Source organism: Salvelinus fontinalis, chromosome 9 (genome assembly GCF_029448725.1).
Source record: "Salvelinus fontinalis isolate EN_2023a chromosome 9, ASM2944872v1, whole genome shotgun sequence".
NCBI lineage: Eukaryota > Metazoa > Chordata > Actinopteri > Salmoniformes > Salmonidae > Salvelinus > Salvelinus fontinalis.
In genome coordinates this window covers 42819878-42838760 of record NC_074673.1, presented here as the reverse complement: position 1 = coordinate 42838760, position 18883 = coordinate 42819878, and the positions used below count along the sequence as shown (strand labels likewise).

At 44.3% G+C, this 18883-nt stretch overlaps 1 protein-coding gene across 1 annotated transcript in view; it reads left to right on the top strand.

Moving 5' to 3' along the window:
- LOC129862645 (A disintegrin and metalloproteinase with thrombospondin motifs 20-like) overlaps positions 1-18883 on the top strand; it is a 141708-nt gene that overhangs the window by 20464 nt on the left and 102361 nt on the right. The window contains exons 4-9 of the mRNA XM_055934506.1: positions 7959-8251; positions 10434-10517; positions 10862-10986; positions 11102-11142; positions 11438-11543; positions 16898-17044. Coding sequence (XP_055790481.1) covers positions 7959-8251; positions 10434-10517; positions 10862-10986; positions 11102-11142; positions 11438-11543; positions 16898-17044 — 796 coding nt within the window. The remainder of the gene's footprint in view (positions 1-7958; positions 8252-10433; positions 10518-10861; positions 10987-11101; positions 11143-11437; positions 11544-16897; positions 17045-18883) is intronic.

Below are 18883 nucleotides of genomic sequence, written 5' to 3'. Positions count from 1 at the left end.
ACCCTAGCCCTACCAGTGCGGGGAGGTGGAATAACCCGCACCGGGCTATGAACACGTACAGGAGACACCGTGCGCTCTACTGCGTAACATGGTGTCTGCCCGTACTCCCGCTCTCCACGGTTAGCCTGGGAAGTGGGCGCAGGTCTCCTACCTGCCCTCGGCCCACTACCTCTTACCCCCCCCCCCCCCCCCCCCCCCCAAGAAATTTTAGGGTAGTACTTGCGGGCTTCCAGCCTTGCTTCCGTGCTGCCTCCTCATAACGTCGCCTCTCCGCTTTAGATGCCTCCAGCTCCGCCTTGGAACGGCGACACTCCTCTGGCTCTGCCCAGGGTCCCTCTCCGTCCAGAATCTCTTCCCATGTCGAATCCTCCTTGACCCACTGCTGCTGTCGTTGCTGTCCGTTAACCCGCTGCTTGATCTGGGTTTGGTGGGTGATTCTGTAACGGTCGTCTTTCGGATAGTTAGTAGACCAAGGCGCAGCGGATGATGAATACATAATGCTTTATTGCAAGACAAAGAACAGACACGAAATACACTTGACTAATTTACAAAATAACAAAACGAACTAGACAGACCTAAACTACGAACTTACATGAAACGAAGAACACATGAACAGGAACGACCGAACGAGACGAGACGAGACGAGACAGTACCGTGTGGTGCAATAAACACAGACACAGCGACAATCACCCACAAACAAACAGTGAGAACAACCTACCTTAATATGACTCTCAATTAGAGGAAAACGCAAAACACCTGCCTCTAATTAAGAGCCATACCAGGCAACCCAAAACCAACATAGAAACAGAAAACATAGACTGCCCACCCAAAACTCACGCCCTGACCATCACACACATACAAAACAACAGAAAACAGGTCAGGAACGTGACATTAGCTGAACAATGAAATCAGTGTTTCCTATTGTTGGCTTTTTGGCATTGACACTTCTGAATAAGAGTGAAAAGAGGTCGTAGTATAAATATAAATGGACTTTAATCCAGCTGAAGTGGAGGAGAACGTCATGTTGGTTGACATCATGCTTGAAAGATACATCTACGTTGTAAAAAAAAAGATTAAAAAAAGGGACAACAATCTGGGATCAAGCGTTGAAGTGATGTACTATTGCTTTAATGTCTCTAAAAGGATTGTAAACCAAAATAATTGATATGGGTACATTTTTTGGGGGCTATTGTGCTTGTGTGAGTGGGTAATATACATCTTAATCAAAGAATACATAATAACTTTTGTTATTTATTATTAAGTCGTAAAACGTTATTGGGATTAGAAATCCCTAACGTTTCCTGCTCTGTAAAGGCAGGCGTTGTACCAGAAAATACTTTGGATTCCTCAGTTACATGCATGAGTATATAAGTGCGAACAAAAACACTGTATTTTATTGATGGCACGCATTGCAGAAATATGTGCCATTATACACTCTTAGAATTAGTGGTGACTCGAGGATACCTGGAGATCCTCAAGGAACCCCTGGAGTTCCTCAAGGAACCATTGCTGGTCAATGGTTTATATTTGCACCCTTGTTTAGTTGGCGGGTTCTTGAAGGATCCTTTGATGTTTCAATGTAGCAAAGGGTTCCTGGAAGAACCCTGGGCTGGAGGTGTAGCTTAGTAGGGTTGTGGTGTTCAAATAGATATTTTTTGGCCACCCGTTAGAGTAAATGTCGTTGCTGTCCATATGTTCTGTTGTATTGTCATCACACGTTAAGGTTGAACACTGACAACTTTGTAGCTTCATTGGGGCTTATAGAGGTGTATGAGTTCCTCAAGAGCCTATGCAAATCCCGAAGTTGGAGTAGTTACCACTTTATTACTAAAAGTAATCAGCAATGTTAAAATTATATTAGACGATGTAATTTGCAGAAATATTCAAGGGAAATTGACATTTGCAGTGTACAAACGTAACAATATGAACACAAATGACATTTACTCAAACAGGTGACCAAAAAGAACTATCTGAAAGCCACACCTCAAATTAGCAACGCCTCCAATATTCTGATAGGCTGACACCTTTACAATATATTATTAAAAAGTTAAAAAATGTAACCCCTCCTGTCACAAAAAGGTTCTGGTTTGAACCTTTACACAGGGGTTCCTCAAACACTTTTCAGAGGGCAGTTTTTAGAACTCCGAAAGGATCTTCCAGGCCCCATTACTTCTAAGAGTGTAGGGCTGGACTGCAATGTCATTATGTGTTGGGCTGCATTGCTAGTATGAGTTACTGCTGTAGTTATCTGGAAGAGGGGATTTATGGATGTTTAATTATGTTTTATAAACATCTGGCAGAAGTTTTTAATAAATGTTTGATAAATATCTCTACATGTTTTATAGTTTTTTAATTGAGCGATAAATTCCCCTATTTTTGGGTTTGTCAGAGAATACTTTTAGTCCTGTGAGTGATTCAGGCCAGGGCCAGCCCAAACTATTCTTCTCACAGTGTAAGTAGCAGCTCACCGGCCAGTGAGAGAGGGGATTTGACTGTAAGGCGAATTCGGAAAGGTTTTGTGTAGCTAATCTAATGTGATTTAAAGGCTATTATTACGTTGGCCATATTTCCTCCTCTTGCTCCTCAATTTACTGTACTCCATTTCCACCCTATTCGCTTCTCACTTCACACTACATAGAAACATCAAAACGTCTAGTCCACCCTTTCTCCTTCTCCACAATGCGGGATTGTCCACTCTGCTCTGCAGTGAGAAATCTGTCTGGTGGCGTTCTGGAGCTCTCTTTCGCTCTAGTTCCTGGAAAAAGAATCCTTCGCCACGGCTCAGCGGCCTCAGCTGCTGTGTGGATGGGCAGTGGGAACCGGCTGATGGGCTTGGCGCTGACACAGGCGCCTGCCGCTGGCACGGGGTAGGGCATCACGGCGGCAGGAGTTGTGTGCCGTTGTGCCAGGGTGTCACGCTCCATCTCGTGTGCCCGCCGTGCCAGGGGCATCGCTCGATTGATCTTGGACTTTTCCTTTTCTTTTTCGCTCCCTCTTTTAGCTCCCTCTCTATCGTTCTTACAGTCTCTTTCTGTCTTGGTGGTTTGATAGAGTAGCTGGTGGGTGCTCAGACCACAACGTGACACTCACTATGACAGGGTTACCCAGAGGTAGTGCTGAGTGATTAACCGAAATGTTGGTTATTTTTCATTTTTTAAACAACTAATTGACCAACATTGGTTCAGTTATTTGAGTGCCGTTGGTTTTTCTCTGTGAGCTCAATGCACCGTTTCTCTAGAGATATATCAGATCAAGCCCGAACTGTGCGATGGGAGGTTATAGTTTCCAACAGGCCAATATTCTACCTAGTTTATTGCAGAAAACGTGGTAATTAACTACAATGACCATAATATATTATGCGCCTACTGGTACGGTCTGGGGGAAGAAGACACAGAAGAACGTGCGACTGAGAGGGATAGAGAGTATTTGCTTCGCTGTGTATCTCTACCTGAAAAATACATGATCTAAGTGATTGATAGTTGATATTCAACATTCATAAAAGTATGCCTTATTTACTTTGAAGAACTACTAAAATAGTGATTTTGTCAGACAGCGTAGGCAGCAGTTCTAAAGATGAGATGATGACTTGGAATTAAATAATAAAGTAATCAAAAACCTACAACTGTCACGATGTCACGCCCTGGCCTTAGTTATCTTTGTTCTCTTTATTATTTTGGTTAGGTCAGGGTGTGACGAGGGTGGTTTGTGTGTTTTTGTCTCGTCTAGGGTGTTTGTACAGTCTAGTTTTTTTTTGTAGATTTATGGGGTTGTGTTCATTATAGATGTTTACGTAAGTCTATGGTTGCCTAGATTGGTTCTCAATTAGAGGCAGGTGTTTATCGTTGTCTCTGATTTGGAACCATATTTAGGCAGCCATGTTCTTTGTGTATTTTGTGGGTGATTGTTTCCTGTGTCAGTGTTTGTGCCACACGGGACTGTTTCGGTTTGTTTACGTTTATTGTTTTTGTATTTGTGTTCATGTTCAGTTTTCCATATTAAAACATGGACACCTACCACGCTGCGTATTGGTCCGATCCTTGCTACACCTCTTCAGAGGAAGAAGAGGATGACAGCCGTTACACACGAAATTCGAAAGAAGTGGACCAAAGTGCAGCATGGTCAGCGTACATTTTCTTTTATTAGTAAAATGTCGCCAACAAAACAAGAAATAACAAAAACGACCGTGAAGCTTACAAGGGCTATAGTGCCCCTAACAAAGACAACTTCCCACAATGACACAAGGGAAAAAGGCTGCCTAAGTATGATTCCCAATCAGAGACAATGATAGACAGCTGTCCCTGATTGAGAACCATACCCGGCTAAAATATAGAAATACACAAACCTAGAAAACCGAACATAGAATTCCCACCCCAAATCATACCCTGACCAAACCAAATAGAGACATAAAAAGGCTCTCTAAGGTCAGGGCGTGACAACAACTGAAATATTTTATTAAGGTTAAGTAATGTGAATAAATTATGGTTAATAAGTGATAGGCAGTAATGGGCAGTTACTACCATCATGGGACTTTGATTCATTGTTTTATTCTGTGTTGTTACAGCATTAAAGCCACATAATGCATAGTGCATTTAATGTGAAAAATAACCAAAATTGAAAGCCGTGATTATTTTTTTAATAATCTAACCAAAACCCGACCAACCTCAAAAGGCACTAATCACTCAGCACTAACCAGAGTGCTTGGATCACAGTCTTCTAGTCTTCTTCTTTCTCTCGGATAGGACGGTTTGTCTGCCCATAGAGATTGGTCTTACCTCAGCTGTGAGGCAGCATAAAAATTGCAAGTCCTCATTCCGAGTCAGACATCTCAGCACATGTGGCTATAAATCAGCTCAAATGCGGAAAAGCTGATGCGTGGTGTACTTTTCAACATACAGTACCAGTTAAAAGTTTGGACACACCTACTCATTCAAGGGTTTTTCTTTATTTGTACTTTTTAGAAAAATAGGGAAGACATCAAAACTATAAATAACACATATGGAATTTTCAAAGTAGTACTATTTTCTAAATTGTAGAATAATAGTCAACACCCGTTTAACGTCCCATCCGAATGACGGCACCCTACAACAGGGCAGTGTTCCCAATACACAGGGCAGTGATTGTCTTAAACACAATTAGAAGGAAAGAAATTCCACAAATGAACTTTTAACAAGGCACACCTGTTAATTGAAATGCATTCCAGGTGACTACCTCATGAAGTTGGTTGAGAGAATGCTAAGAGTGTGCAACGCTGTCATCAAGGCAAAGGATGGCTACTTTGAAGAATCTCAAAAATAAAATATATTTTGATTTGTTTAACACTCTTTTTAGTTACTACATGATTCCATATGTGTTATTTCATAGCTTTGATGTTTTCACTATTATTCTACAATGTAGAAAAACCCTGGAATGAGTATGTGTGTCCAAACTTGACTGGTACTGTACATATCTCTGGCCAAACTAAATCCATCCAGATACATTGTTGATCTTGGACCAAAACATTGCAGCCATGTCATGCATGCTCTCTTTACTCTCTCTGCTCTTGAATGCTTTTTGTTAATGTGATACAAATATTCCCTTCCGTAGTAGCACGTTGTCTTTGACTGAGATGGTCCGTTATTTCAGAAGTGGGGAAGGGTTGGGTTGGGGGTGTGTACGACCCTCTGCAGCTGTACTCTACTGCTGCACTCTGTCTCCCAAACAATGTAGCCTCTTGTGGGCAGCCGGGAGCTTGCCTAAGCGGAAAGTGAAGCCCCCCAAATCAAATCAAATCCATTTATATAGCCCTTCTTACATCAGCTGATATCTCAAAGTGCTGTACAGAAACCCAGCCTAAAACCCCAAAGAGCCAGCAATGCAGGTGTAGAAGCATTTTGGCTAGGAAAAACTCCCTAGAAATGCCAAAACCTAGGAAGAAACCTAGAGAGGAACCAGGCTATAAGGGGTGGCCAGTCCTCTTCTGGCTGTGCCGGGGGGAGATTATAACAGAACATGGCCAAGATGTTCAAATGTTCATAAATGACCAGCTCAGTCAAAGACAAGTTCTCTGCTGCCTGCGACTGGAACGAATTGCAAAAATCTCTGAAGTTGGAGACTTTTATCTCCCTCAACAACTTTAAAAATCTGCTATCCGAGCAGCTAACCGATCGCTGCAGCTGTACATAGTCCATCTGTAAACTACCCACCCAATTTACCTACCTCACCCCCATACTGCTTTTATTTATTTACTTTTCTGCTCTTTTGCACACCAGTATCTCTTCTTGCACATGATCATCTGATGATTTATCACTCCAGTGTTAATCTGCTAAATTGTAATTATTCGATTTATTGCCTACCTCATGCCTTTTGCACACATTGTATATAGATTCTCTTTTTTCTACCATGTTATTGACTTGTTTATTGTTTACTCCATGTGTAACTCTGTGTTGTTGTCTGTTCATACTGCTATGCTTTATCTTGGCCAGGTCGCAGTTGCAAATGAGAACTTGTTCTCAACTCAGAAGTAAATGTCAGTTGGCTTTTCATAGCCGATCATTAAGAGTATCTCTACCGCTCCTGCTGTCTCTAGAGAGTTGAAAACAGCAGGTCTGGGACAGGTAGCATGTCCGGTGAACAGGTTAGGGTTCCATAGCCGCCGGCAGAACAGTTGAAACTGGAGCAGCAGCACGGCCAGGTGGACTGGGGACAGCAAGGAGTCATCATGCCAGGTAGTCCTGAGGCATGGTCCTAGGGCTCAGGTCCTCCGAGTGTCACCTAGAAGCTAGGTCCCCCACAGTCCCACAACCCTGGCCCTAGCTTCTCTTCCCTGGTGCTGTTGTGCCTCAACAGCAAAGTATCCCAGGAAACTGCCCTGTTCTCAGACAAAATAGATACGCATAATTAAGCTCTCTCCCTTCCTTTACCTCCACAGGTTGGCCTCAGGGTGCTTTCCTATAATCTTCTTATCCTTTCTCTCTCTTACTCTCTCCTCCCTCTCTCTCTCTCTCTCTCTCTCTCTCTCTCTCTCTCTCTTTGTGTCACTCTCTCTCTCTCTCTCTCTCTCTCTCTCTCTCTCTCTCTCTCTCTTTGTCTCGCTCTCTCTCTCTCTCTCTCTCGCTCTCGCTCTCTCTAGGTTGTCCTAAGGGTTCTTTTCTATTTTCCTCCTATTCTCTCCCTCTCTTTACCTTCCCTGTCATCATGGTAAAGGAATCTCTCATCTCACACTGACTGAGCTCTGCTGTGCTACACGTGCAGTTCATCTGAGGTCCACCTAACAGAGGAAAGGGTTGGAAGTGATGCCAATGGACTACATGTAGCCAGAGAATATGGCTGCTTTCCATACCGTTTTTTACCTTTTGAGGTTGTTAAGGTCTTTCTCCTTTGGCCTGAATATAACTGTCTGAACGTCTGAATCTAGTATCTGTTGCATTTCAGCTGTACTGTTCAACTTGTCCTCCCTTAGTGGCCCTTTAATTTGCTGTGATATACGGGCTGTGGTTTAAGTGAAGTGGTTTAACTTCATGTTCTCGTTTGGAGGGCCCCTGTTGAATGCAGAGACAGCAGTAGAAATAGTGTGGTTTTCTGTGTTTGTAGAAGTCGAATTTGAAGCCCAAGGGTGCAGCTTCTCTGACCATCAAGCTCTAACCCTCAGACCTCTGTGACTGACCCTATGTCGTTCGCTACAACTTCTCTTCAGAACCTTGAATGTTTTTTTGGTTTAAAGTCCAATATGTGGTGATTACTGTATGTCAGTGGAATGTGGCTAAGCTGAGGCCTTTCTCTTTAGCTTCAGACATGTAATACTGTGGAATGAAATGCCAGTAGATGTCAAATAAAAGGTATGTCCGGTATTCATTTTTTTTGTATTCTATAAATAATTTAACGTGTTCCACTATTTACTCTCAGGTCCAAGTCTGTTCCTATAATCATAAGACCTTCAACCCGATTATTCTACTCTGTTACTCTGTTCTATTTTCCGACAGGGGAAGGATCGGAAAGGCCAGTTGTCAATCTTCAGAGCGATAGGAGTATGGGAGAAGAGTTGGATTCCCTGAGAGATAGAATGGACATCCACCACGAGATAGACCACACGACAGAACACCACGTAGGCAACCACACCACCAACTCTTCCGACCCCCGTCACAGAGCCCCGTCCAGGCAGAAGAGGTTCCTCTCGTACCCCCGCTACGTGGAACTGATGCTGACTGCTGACGTCAAGATGGCGCGCCACCACGGACACAACCTCGAGCACTACATCCTAACAATCATGTCAGTAGTAAGTAAAATGCATTTTTTTATTATGAAAAACACATTGTTGAATCTAGATTTGTTCTTTGCTGTAACTTACTCGGATTTCAGGAAATGTGACTTTTCTGTGGTACAAAGTCATTTACTTATTGGTTAATGATATTGGTGTCTGGTTGGTAGCTTGGTTGAGTTTTTATTGTACCCTGTTTTCATTATCTAAGGATAACAGTTTTCACCTGCAATCATTACCTCTCTTTGTTAATCAATGTCAAGATCACTGTTGTGTCTCCCAATTTGTTGAGGATATATTATATTACACTGTAATGGTTTGTTTGGGTTTTGCCCATTAGTTTTCAGCCATGTGGATTGAGGTTAAACCCATGAACTATGTTTTACACAAAGGAGATGCATACAGTATTGTTCAGTGTGTCACTCATACAGTAACACCCTGGAAGCCTTGACTTGCCAAATTCTGCCAAATTCTGCCAAACGATACAACTTGGATTTGTGTTTACCTGTATGTAAACAGTATGTTGGATCCCTAAGATTGCAAGACAGAAATGCTGATAGACAATTTTCTCTTTCTAATGTTAACCTGATAACAAGCTTTTCTGCACAGTCAGAGATGTGGCTCATAAGGGGGTTCAATGAGCTGACTCAACTCTTTATGATCTTATTGGCTTTTAGTTTGGGTAACATTACAACAACAACATTACCACATTACCACATTATCACAACACACAAATACAAATATCTATTTGGAAACACATGGGCCTCTGCATTAGCCCTTAAAGACATTATGAATGACCTTATGGCCGTACACAAACATTTTCACACATATAGATGCCGTATCTTAATTTGATCATCTTGTTGTTGCAGGAATTTTCCTGCATATCAGGAAATGCAAACTTATAGTGTATTCAAGGTTTAAAAAGGCTTCTAAAGCTTGTAATTTCTACTTGAAAATTGCAGACTTTATTTGCCCTAACAGAAAATGTATCAAACCCTACAAAACGTCCATGAAATATAATCCACATAATAATTCACATTTCCTGTTGTTGGATAATTTTCCTGCTGCAGCAAACTGGTTCAAATTAAGATCCTACATCTGTACACACACACAAACACAAACACACATACGTGCATACACACACGTGCACACAGCTGTCGAAGAAAAACCTGTCAAGGCCACTCAATCAAAAAGACCTGCCACGCTCCGGCCAAACCAACACAAACCAGACCCAGCATTTTAAACAAGAACAGGGAAATCAGCCAAGACTGATCCGTCATCGTCATGGTGACAGCACGTTGTGCCTGTTAGTGGAGAAGGGGGCTAATGGGTGGGCTGCTAGCCCTCTGATATGATGTCATAGTGTTTACACTGACCACAGAGACACATTCCTCCAGTGTATCACAGCCTTGATTGTCTGTCCATTTATGTACCAGTGTGAAGCTATAGTTTAGGCTACAGCACACAGTTGGTGTCCCCCTGTCTGCCCGTCTGTCCCCATGTCTGTCTGTCTGTCCCCCTGTCTGTCCCCCTGTCCCCCTGTCCGTCTGTCCGTCTGTCCGTCTGTCTGTCTGTCTGTCTGTCTGTCTGTCTGTCTGTCTGTCTCTCTCGCTCTGTCTCTCTCTGTCTCTCTGTCTCTTTCTCTCTGTCTCTGAATCTCTCTCGCTCTGTCTCTGAATCTCTCTCTCTCTCTCTGTCTCTCTCTCTCCCTCTCTCTGTCTCTCTCCCTCTCTCTTGCACTCTTCCTCTCTCTCTCATGCGCTCTCTCTCCCCCTACCAGAGGAGGTATCTGCTTCACTCAGCCCCCCAGGCACTGACAAGCTAAATGTTTATAGAGGGCTAATGAGTTCCTGTCAGAGCTCTGTTAGGATAGCCCCAGGAGGATAGTGACCCACACTGACAGGGCTGAACCAAAAGAAAGGCACACAAAAACAGTTTTGTCCAAGGGGCGGTGGGATACACACAAGTCAAGCGTTGCTGAAATGTTGACGTTTTGTTCAAAATGTCAACTCCCCCCCTGAAGGAATAAAATCTTCCCTTTCTTCAACTGTTCCTGTTATTTTGCTCAAGCCTTCGGCACATGGTCTCTAGACCTACTCTCATTCAAAGTAATAATCATCTTTACATTAGTCCGTGTTGTCTGTTTCTGTACCCTTAGTAGATGTTTGCGTTTCTTGCCTGTGTGTTCATCTTGTCACAGGTTGCTGCGGTCTACAGCGACCCAAGTGTAGGAAACCTCATCAACGTCATGATTGTCAAGCTGATCGTCATCCACAATGAACAGGTGAGAACAGGCCCTGAGGGCTGCAGTGAGTGAGTACCCCCTGAGACAGCTGACGTCAGCCTCTCTCTATGGCCCTTCAGAAGGACACTGCACTCAGAGGAAAGCCTCAAGAGAAATATCTTTAGAGAAAAGGATGCTACTATCCTGTGCTACTACCACAGCTGTGATTCAACTAGGACTGACTGAGGGGCATTCAGCACATGACCTTGTGATGGCAGATAACTAACTCAGATGAAAATACTTGACACTTTCAGATACATGGTTACATTTTGTAGCTTTTTTTTTTTTTTAGCTAGGAACACCTGTTCAAATCCTCACCACTGTCTCTATGTCATCTCTCACAGGATGGGCCCTCAATCAATTTCAATGCTGCTACTACCCTCCACAACTTCTGTGTCTGGCAACAGACCCAAAATGTCCAGGACGACAGTCACCCTTCCCACCACGACACTGCACTCCTCATAACAAGGTGCTTACTGCTATTTCACCTTTGAACTGTACTGTCTCACTACCCTAACACACACACAACTGCATGGAGATGATGAATAATGGTGTCCTTTGCTTGTGCTTGTGTCTTCTCACAGGGAAGACATCTGCCGAGCGAAAGACAAGTGTGACACATTGGGTAAACAAACGGCTTCACGTTCAGATTTAACTGTGCCCATGTCACCTTCAGTGACTCCGGGTTAACTTTCCACTCCTGTTTCAATGTTCCACAGTCAGCTAATATACAATAATGAGTTTATTTCAGGAGCTTACAGCTAATATAGTGACCGATTAGAACGGTGTAGTGAGAGGGAGGATGGAGGGTAGTACTGGTCTCTCTTATGAAGCACAAGTTTGACGGCTTAATCGCCTGTAGAGGTGGAAGGCTTTTTTTCTCCGTCCATTCAAGCCGCTGTGTATTGGTGACGTTCCAGGGCTGGCGGAGCTGGGGACCATGTGTGACCCGTACCGGAGCTGCTCCATCAGCGAAGAGAACGGACTCAGCGCTTCATTCACCGTCGCTCACGAGCTGGGCCATGTGTAAGTTAGTGGTGTGCAGTTCGCGAACGATTCATTCTTTTTGAGCAACTCTTTTTAACTGACTTCGAGAGTCATGATTAATTTTACCAAGTGACTCGTTCATTTTAGTCGTTTGTTTGACCTGCTGGCTGGCCGAAATGAAACCTACAGCAGGATTATTACGCACTCCTCCAGCTCAGCGGCTCTGGAGACGTGCTCCAACCACCAACTGTCTAACATAGATCATGTTGCAGGCAGCATAGAGAAAGCAAAAAACACGTAGAACTGATAATTGATCTCATGGTGCAAGAATGAATGTAATTTATTGATTGTTGAATGTTATCGAATGACACAGCTTTATAGAACCAAGACACAGCCTACACAGCCTGCCTCTGCTCAACAAACTCGAGAACAAATCGTTTGGGGGGCTGCTACAGTTCGCGAACAATACAGTATGTGCTTATCTTCCTCACGAAAGTCAAGAATTGTTCACAATCTAGTCCAGTTGCGGCCACAACTAGACATCGTTTTAAAGGTATCAAGAAATTATCTTATTTGTATCCCTAGCCATCACAAATGTACATTGTTTGAAGCACACTTTTATAAGTCTCAGTCCCAAATGACAGCTTCTAAAAGAGCCCTATGATAAATGAGAGGCTTTTAGAATCATGAGTCTTTCAACTTTTTAGTTCATTGTTTGCTGGTAAGGTGGTCCTGCACGCTCTAGGCATTACTGAATCAAATCAACTAAATTAATTGAATGATTTTTATTTTTTTTAACTGAAGGAGTTGAAAAGATCTGAATCAGTAAAAAGAGTTGAACTTCCTATCACTAGTGTAAGTACATTCTACCTCTCTCAACTCCCTGGCCCCCTCCTGGGCCTACCTCTCGGGCCCCTGGGGCCTGTCCCCTCCTGGGCCTACCTCTCGGGGCCCCTGGGGCCTGCCCCTCCTAGGCCTACCTCTCGGGCCCCCTGCACAACAAAAGCCCTATTATCCTGGGTGTGCAGGTGCAAAACATAATAAAGGAAAAAAAGAGGTTTAATAACATGCTAGTCTTAATTTCCTAGTGTAGTGTCCTGAGTTAAAGGGATACTTCAGGATTTTGGCAATGATGCCCTTTATCTACTTCCCCAGAGTCAGATGAACTTGTGGATACCATTTGTATATCTCTGTGTCCAGTATGAAGGAAGTTAGAGGTATTTTTACGAGCCAATGCTAACTAGCATTAGCGCAATGACTGAAGTAGCAGATTCCAGTAATTGCGTGAATGCTAGTTATCAATTGCGCTAGCGCTAGTTAGCAACATCCTTCAAACTACAAAATCCCGAAGTATCGCTTTAAACCTGTAGGTGTTCCAGCTTTGTAGAGGCAGCCAGGGGGATGAGGAGGAGCTGGGGCTGAAAGCCACTGCTGCCTGGGCTTTAGATGTGGTGGACCAGGGGCCTCTGCATGGGGCAGCCATTGCTTTCAACTAGGCGTCGAGATGGAAGGTGGTCATTGTAGGGACAAGTACATGTACATACATATTAAATGTATTTAATTTAGTGGGGACGGAGCACAATTCATTATCAAAGGCTGAATAATGTTGGTTTTCAGGGGCTGACTTGTCCACCAGCCTGTCCTAAACATTACCCCGTAAAGAAAGATAACACTACCTGAACTGTGTAAAATAGAGCTCATCACAATGTGTTCATACTACACTGCATAATTACTGTGTAATAGCACTGTTATGATAACATTGGTCCCCGCTTAGGCCTGTTTCCACAACACACAGATGTCACCACATGTGTGAATGGAAAGAGAAGCCATATGAATAACCGCTTTGTGTCACAACATATGACCCAATCTCTCATAAGACTGCATGCATTCTAAACATTAGGCCCAAATCACCATGAAAAACTGGGTATAAGTTATGAGGGATGCAAACTGTCTTTAACTCTCTCCCTTTCCTCCCTCCCCCTCTCTCCTCCCTCCCCCTCTCTCCTCCCTCCCCCTCTCTCTCTCCTCCCTCCCCCTCTCCCTCTCTCCTGCCTCCCCTGATCACTGGGTTGTTCGGCTGACCCAACCGCTGGGTTGTTCGGTTGACCCAACCGCTGGGTTGTTTGGCTGACCCAACCGCTGGGTTGTTTGGTTGACCCAACCGCTGGGTTGTTTGGCTGACCCAACCGCTGGGTTGTTGAGATATGAACCAATGCGTCAGATCAGAAGACTGGTGGCGTAGTTAAGTAGGGGTGTGACTATTAGACAGTCATACACTTCTGCAATTGTCATTGAAGCTACAGAAATGTCAGTGTTTGACCTTAATAAGTGATAACTATGCACCAGACCAGATGAATAGGAATGGCATTTACTCTCATGGGTGGCTAAAAATGACTTCCCTAAAAGCCCATGTAAATTCCATTGTTGGGATACAATAATTATAATAATATGTAATAAATAATCTTAGTAATGTCACAGGTGGCCAATAAGATCTTTCTTAATTAAAGCCACACCTCCTGAAAATAATCGTTGAAAAAGACCCAGCTGCTAGGTCAACCCACTGAACCCAGCATGAGAATAAAAATGGTTTTATTTTACCTTTGTTTAACTAGGCAAGTCAGTTAAGAACAAATTCTTATTTACAATGACGGCCTAGGAGTGGGTTAACTGCCTTGTTCAGGGGCAGAACGTCAGATTTTTACCTTGTCAGCTCGGGGGATTCGATATACTAACCTTTACGGTTACTGGCCCAGCACTCTAACCACAAGGCTACCTGCCGCCCACTTAACTACGCCACCAAAAATACCCAACTGATGGTTAAATTAACCCATGTTTGGGTATTTCCATCAACCCAACATGTTGGGTTATTCACGCAACCCAATTGGCTGGGTCAAAATAATCCAACATGTGTTCTGTCTACTATTGAACCAGCGCTGGCTTACCGTCCGCCTGAGACTCAGTGCTGCTCCTCACACATTCCTCCAGAGACAGGGCTCTTTGGGCCTAGCGAGGGGAAACCAGCCCTCTTGTGTGGATCTGTTTATGCTAAAGTTCAAACAGCTGGACAGGCAGTTAGCTTTGCCTCTTGGTGCGTTTAATCGCTGGGCTATATTCACAAGACCCTCTCCTGAGTGTGTAACGCTCTGAGAAACAGAGTGTCAGCCAGGTAGTGGAACAAACCAACGCTCTGTTGCAGATAACGAAACGGAACCCTTAGCTCAGACTAATGGATAGGAGGCCTTTTTCATATACAGTAACTCAGGAAATGTGTTGGTACAAATAGCCACTTTGGGCTCTGCTAGTGTGTTGGAGTCACTTGATATTAATAAAAAAAAAATAATACTTACATGGCTTAATAATGTTGAAAGTGCTTAATCGTCAAATGTTACCAAGTCCTTGCCATCTGAGACTCAGATCACAGCTGATCCTTCCGGACGTTTTGATGAGTCATTAGAGCTATGGATGGAAGACAGGCTATCTTTTTTAACGTCCTAGAAATATATGCAAAAGTCTGAGACATGGAAGGAAACTGGCATCTCAGGATGGACAAGCAGAGTGGCTGATTGGATGAGGTTTGGATTTTGGAGGCCATAAATCTAGAGGGACGAGATTGTTGTGCGTGTGTGTGTGTGTGTGTGTGCGTGTGTGTGTAGTGGCTCCCAAAGCTCCGTCTCTGTAGTGACAAGACTGTGATTTTGCAGCGATGTTATGATGACGTTGCTGATCTCTCGCTCTGTCAGAGTGCTGACAAAGCCTGTTGCTGCAGTCCCCACAGACTTATTAAGTCTTGTTTTTGTTCTCCCCCATATGGAGAGAAAGTCATCAGGTCTTCTTCTTCACCGGGGAAGTTACTCCCTTACTCTCACTGTTATTTATAGGGTGTTAAGTCTAGAAAAAAGTTGATTTGTCTTCTAGAGTCGTTCTATAGATGTTTTGTTTTTTAGAAGTTGGAGGGATGGATATGATGATGTTATCTGTTTGGGATGAAGCTTGTTTTATTGCAGCTCAATAATAGGAGCCTGACTGTATGAGTAGAGTATTGCAGTACGCTATTATAGCTGGAGAAGATTATGATCTAAGTGCACATTACTTCAGCAAATCTCCCTCCAGAGATGCCATTTTCCTGATTGAACTCAGACCTCATATGTCTCTCTCAAACATACAGAGAGCTACAGTAGCTCCCACTCTACCGTAATTTACAACTTCATCAACGTAATAGATGCAGTCCGTTCTGATATTCCAGCCAATGCCCTCATGCATGCGCTTCCCAGTAACAACCAGTGGCTCTCCCGGTGTGTGAGGACCTCATTACAGGCCAGGGGCAGGCTGCGGCTCAGAGCACTCAATTAGGCCCTGAGCGGCCGGGCCCCCACAACCCCCTTCCACCCCCGCCGGCCCCTGTAGGGTGGGCCCCATGCCAGGGTCAGAACCTGGGCCAGGCCTGCCTTCTTTGTGTGGCAGTCAGACCAAAGCCCCAGCCGAGAGCCCAGCCATATAGTAGGCTCACATCCTGCAGTAAACACCACGCAGCTGTGTGTGTGTGTGTGTGGTGTGTGTGTGTGCGTGTGTGCGGGTGTGTGTGCAGATTAAGGCCGACCTCATCCTTCCACTAACACAGCACACACAGCCAGTTGAGTAGGTCAGGACATCCGCTCAGATCAACACAGCACAGCCCAGCAGCACTATTCTGGACATCCAAAAAGATGAGCCACTTTATTAGACTCTTCACTATTCAGCTGGCTAGAATGAATTCAATCTGAGATGCAACGCTTCATAGGCCTTCAACTCTACATCTTAGTTCCGGAAGATAGTTCAATGAAGACCATTGCTTGGTTGGTGGTGAGTGTGTGTCTCTAGTTCTATATATCATAGTCAGTGGTCGTGATTGAGGCTGATGTTATTTGAGTGTTCAGAACCTGAAGTCCATGGATGGCCTCCCATCTCCCTCAGCCTTAAACCCCTTGAGAAGCTGACCCCTGATCTCGGGGAGATGAGCGGGAGATGATGTGGTGTGTTCTGTATGTGGGCAGTGCAGTGAGGGAATTATGCTGGTCAGATATACAGATCAGGAAAGCATTAAAACATGTCCTTCTGGCGGGTGGAGTTTTACTGAGGCATTTGAAAACAGGTGGGAGAAGCCATATGATTTGGTCGGGAAGTGTGTGTGTGAGCGCACGTATGCACGTGTGCTCTCTCTCTCTGTGGGTGTGTGGTGAGTGTGTGTGGTATGTGGCAGGCCTGAAAAAGTCCACAAAAGGTTTGAGGTCATCCGTTGTTAAAAATGGCTGATTATAAACCTTCTGACACTCATCCCCCTGGTTAGGGCTGATCCAATTTGCAGCCATCCCCCCTTTTCCCTAATCTCTCTCTGTCTGTATTCCCCCCCTGGGCAGGTTCAACATGCCCCACGATGACAACCCCAAATGCAGGGAGGCAGGCATGAAGCACCAGTATCACGTCATGGCGCCTACCCTCAACTACGACACCAGCCCCTGGTCCTGGTCCAAATGCAGTCGCAAGTACATCACAGAGTTTCTGGAGTAGGTACCTCCCGCCCCGTCCCTTTTTCTGCAATTATGAAACACGATGTTCAGGATGCCATCATTCTCATAATGTACACATTTTCACAGATATACAGATCCTTTACACAGATATACTGTTCATTATGGGCCCCATTCAGACTTGAGATAAGTTGACTTAATATAGGCAAAAAAAGTTTACTTGAGTCCATGTTTTATTTACTTACTTCTGTGTTGTCACGTTTCTGACCTTATTTCCTTTATTTTGTCTTTGTTTAGTATGGTCAGGACGTGAGCTGGGTGGGCAGTCTATGTTATGTGTTTCTATGTTCAGGTTCATTGGTAATTAGCCTTATATGGTTCTCAATCAGGGACAGGTGTTTGACGTTTCCTCTGATTGAGGACCATATAAAGGTAGGCTGTTCACACCGTTTGTTTGTGGGTGATTGTGTTCCTGTGTCTGTTACACCACACGGGACTGGTTCGTTCGTTCGTTCGTTCGTTCGTTCGTTCGTTCGTTCGTTCGTTCGTTCGTTCGTTCGTTCGGCTAGTCTTTCCTGTTCGTGCGTTCTTCGTGTCTATGTCAGTTCTCAAGTTCAGGTCTGTCTACGTCGTTTTGTTGTTTTGTAATTTTCCAAGTGTTTTTCGTGTTCGTCTTGTCTTTAATAAATTTTCATTATGTCTTCATTCAACGCTGCGTTTTGGTCCTCCTCATCCGAGGAGGAGGCATTAGACAGCCGTTACATGTGTTAAGTCTACTCAAGTCTGAATCGGGCCCTATGACTTTTAGAGATACATTAGCCACTGTAATAAAACGTTCTAATATCTCCCCTTTTCATTGGAAATGCAAGACAAAAAAAATAACACAAACAAAAAGTGTTTGTATTCTTGTGACATAATCTGGTAAGCAACCTCTGCTACCTTCTCAGAGAGGGAGAATGTAGAGCAGCGTAAACTGTGTTATTGCTTGGTGTGAGACCGCATTTCCTGTTTGAAGCTGGAGTCTTCCTGGGGTGACCTGAGCGATTGATCCTCCCCCTGCTCCTCCTCTGTCTCTGCACTCAGGCAGAACCAGCTCTTGAGATGCTGGACAAACAGTCATTTAGTCGCTGGCGTGCTTTCCCCGCGAAAACGGTAACGCAGGGCAACGGCTCATTCAGTGGGCTCCAAAGCCAAGCGGTGGCCACCAACCTCTTCTGAAGGGCTTCCCTTTAAGATGGGAAATGTCAGTTATAATTAGATTTTCCCTGGACGTGACCCTTTGATCTCTCCTCCCGCTTTGTTGATTGTGAGGCTTCACAAAAGGCTGCCTTGTTGACGAGTTGCATCTTGGGAAGGGAGCGGTCGCTCCCATGCGAACGCCTCCTGTCGAGGCTGTAAGGTTACGTGCCCGACGCGCCCCACAACTGTGCTGCATAGTTTCCTACCAGCGGATGAATCCATTCACCCAGCTTTGAGTGTTTGATTTGAACAATTTTAAAAGCAAGAAAAAGAAAACTCCTTTTCATTTTTTACTGCAGAATATTTTTGTCTAAATGTCAGCGGTGTTAAGCAGGCTGAGTGTTCAAGCACTCGATGTGTGAGCGAGAGATAAATGTCAATGAGTGAGCGAAACTTTCTATGCTGCATGAAGAGCCGAGCTGATTTGTTTAACAGTGGCCATATTTCTAAACAGTTCTGTGTGGCTGTGAAGAGGAGTGCAGGGTTCAGTGTGGAGGAGCCTCGGTGCTGGGAAAGGCCCCTGAGAGCGAGGCCCACTGCTTTTGAAGTCTGCGTGGCTTCAACAATGATCTAAACGGTACCCCCGCTGTCCAATATGCTGATCTGGTCAAATACATCACTGTTTTGACTACTTATTCT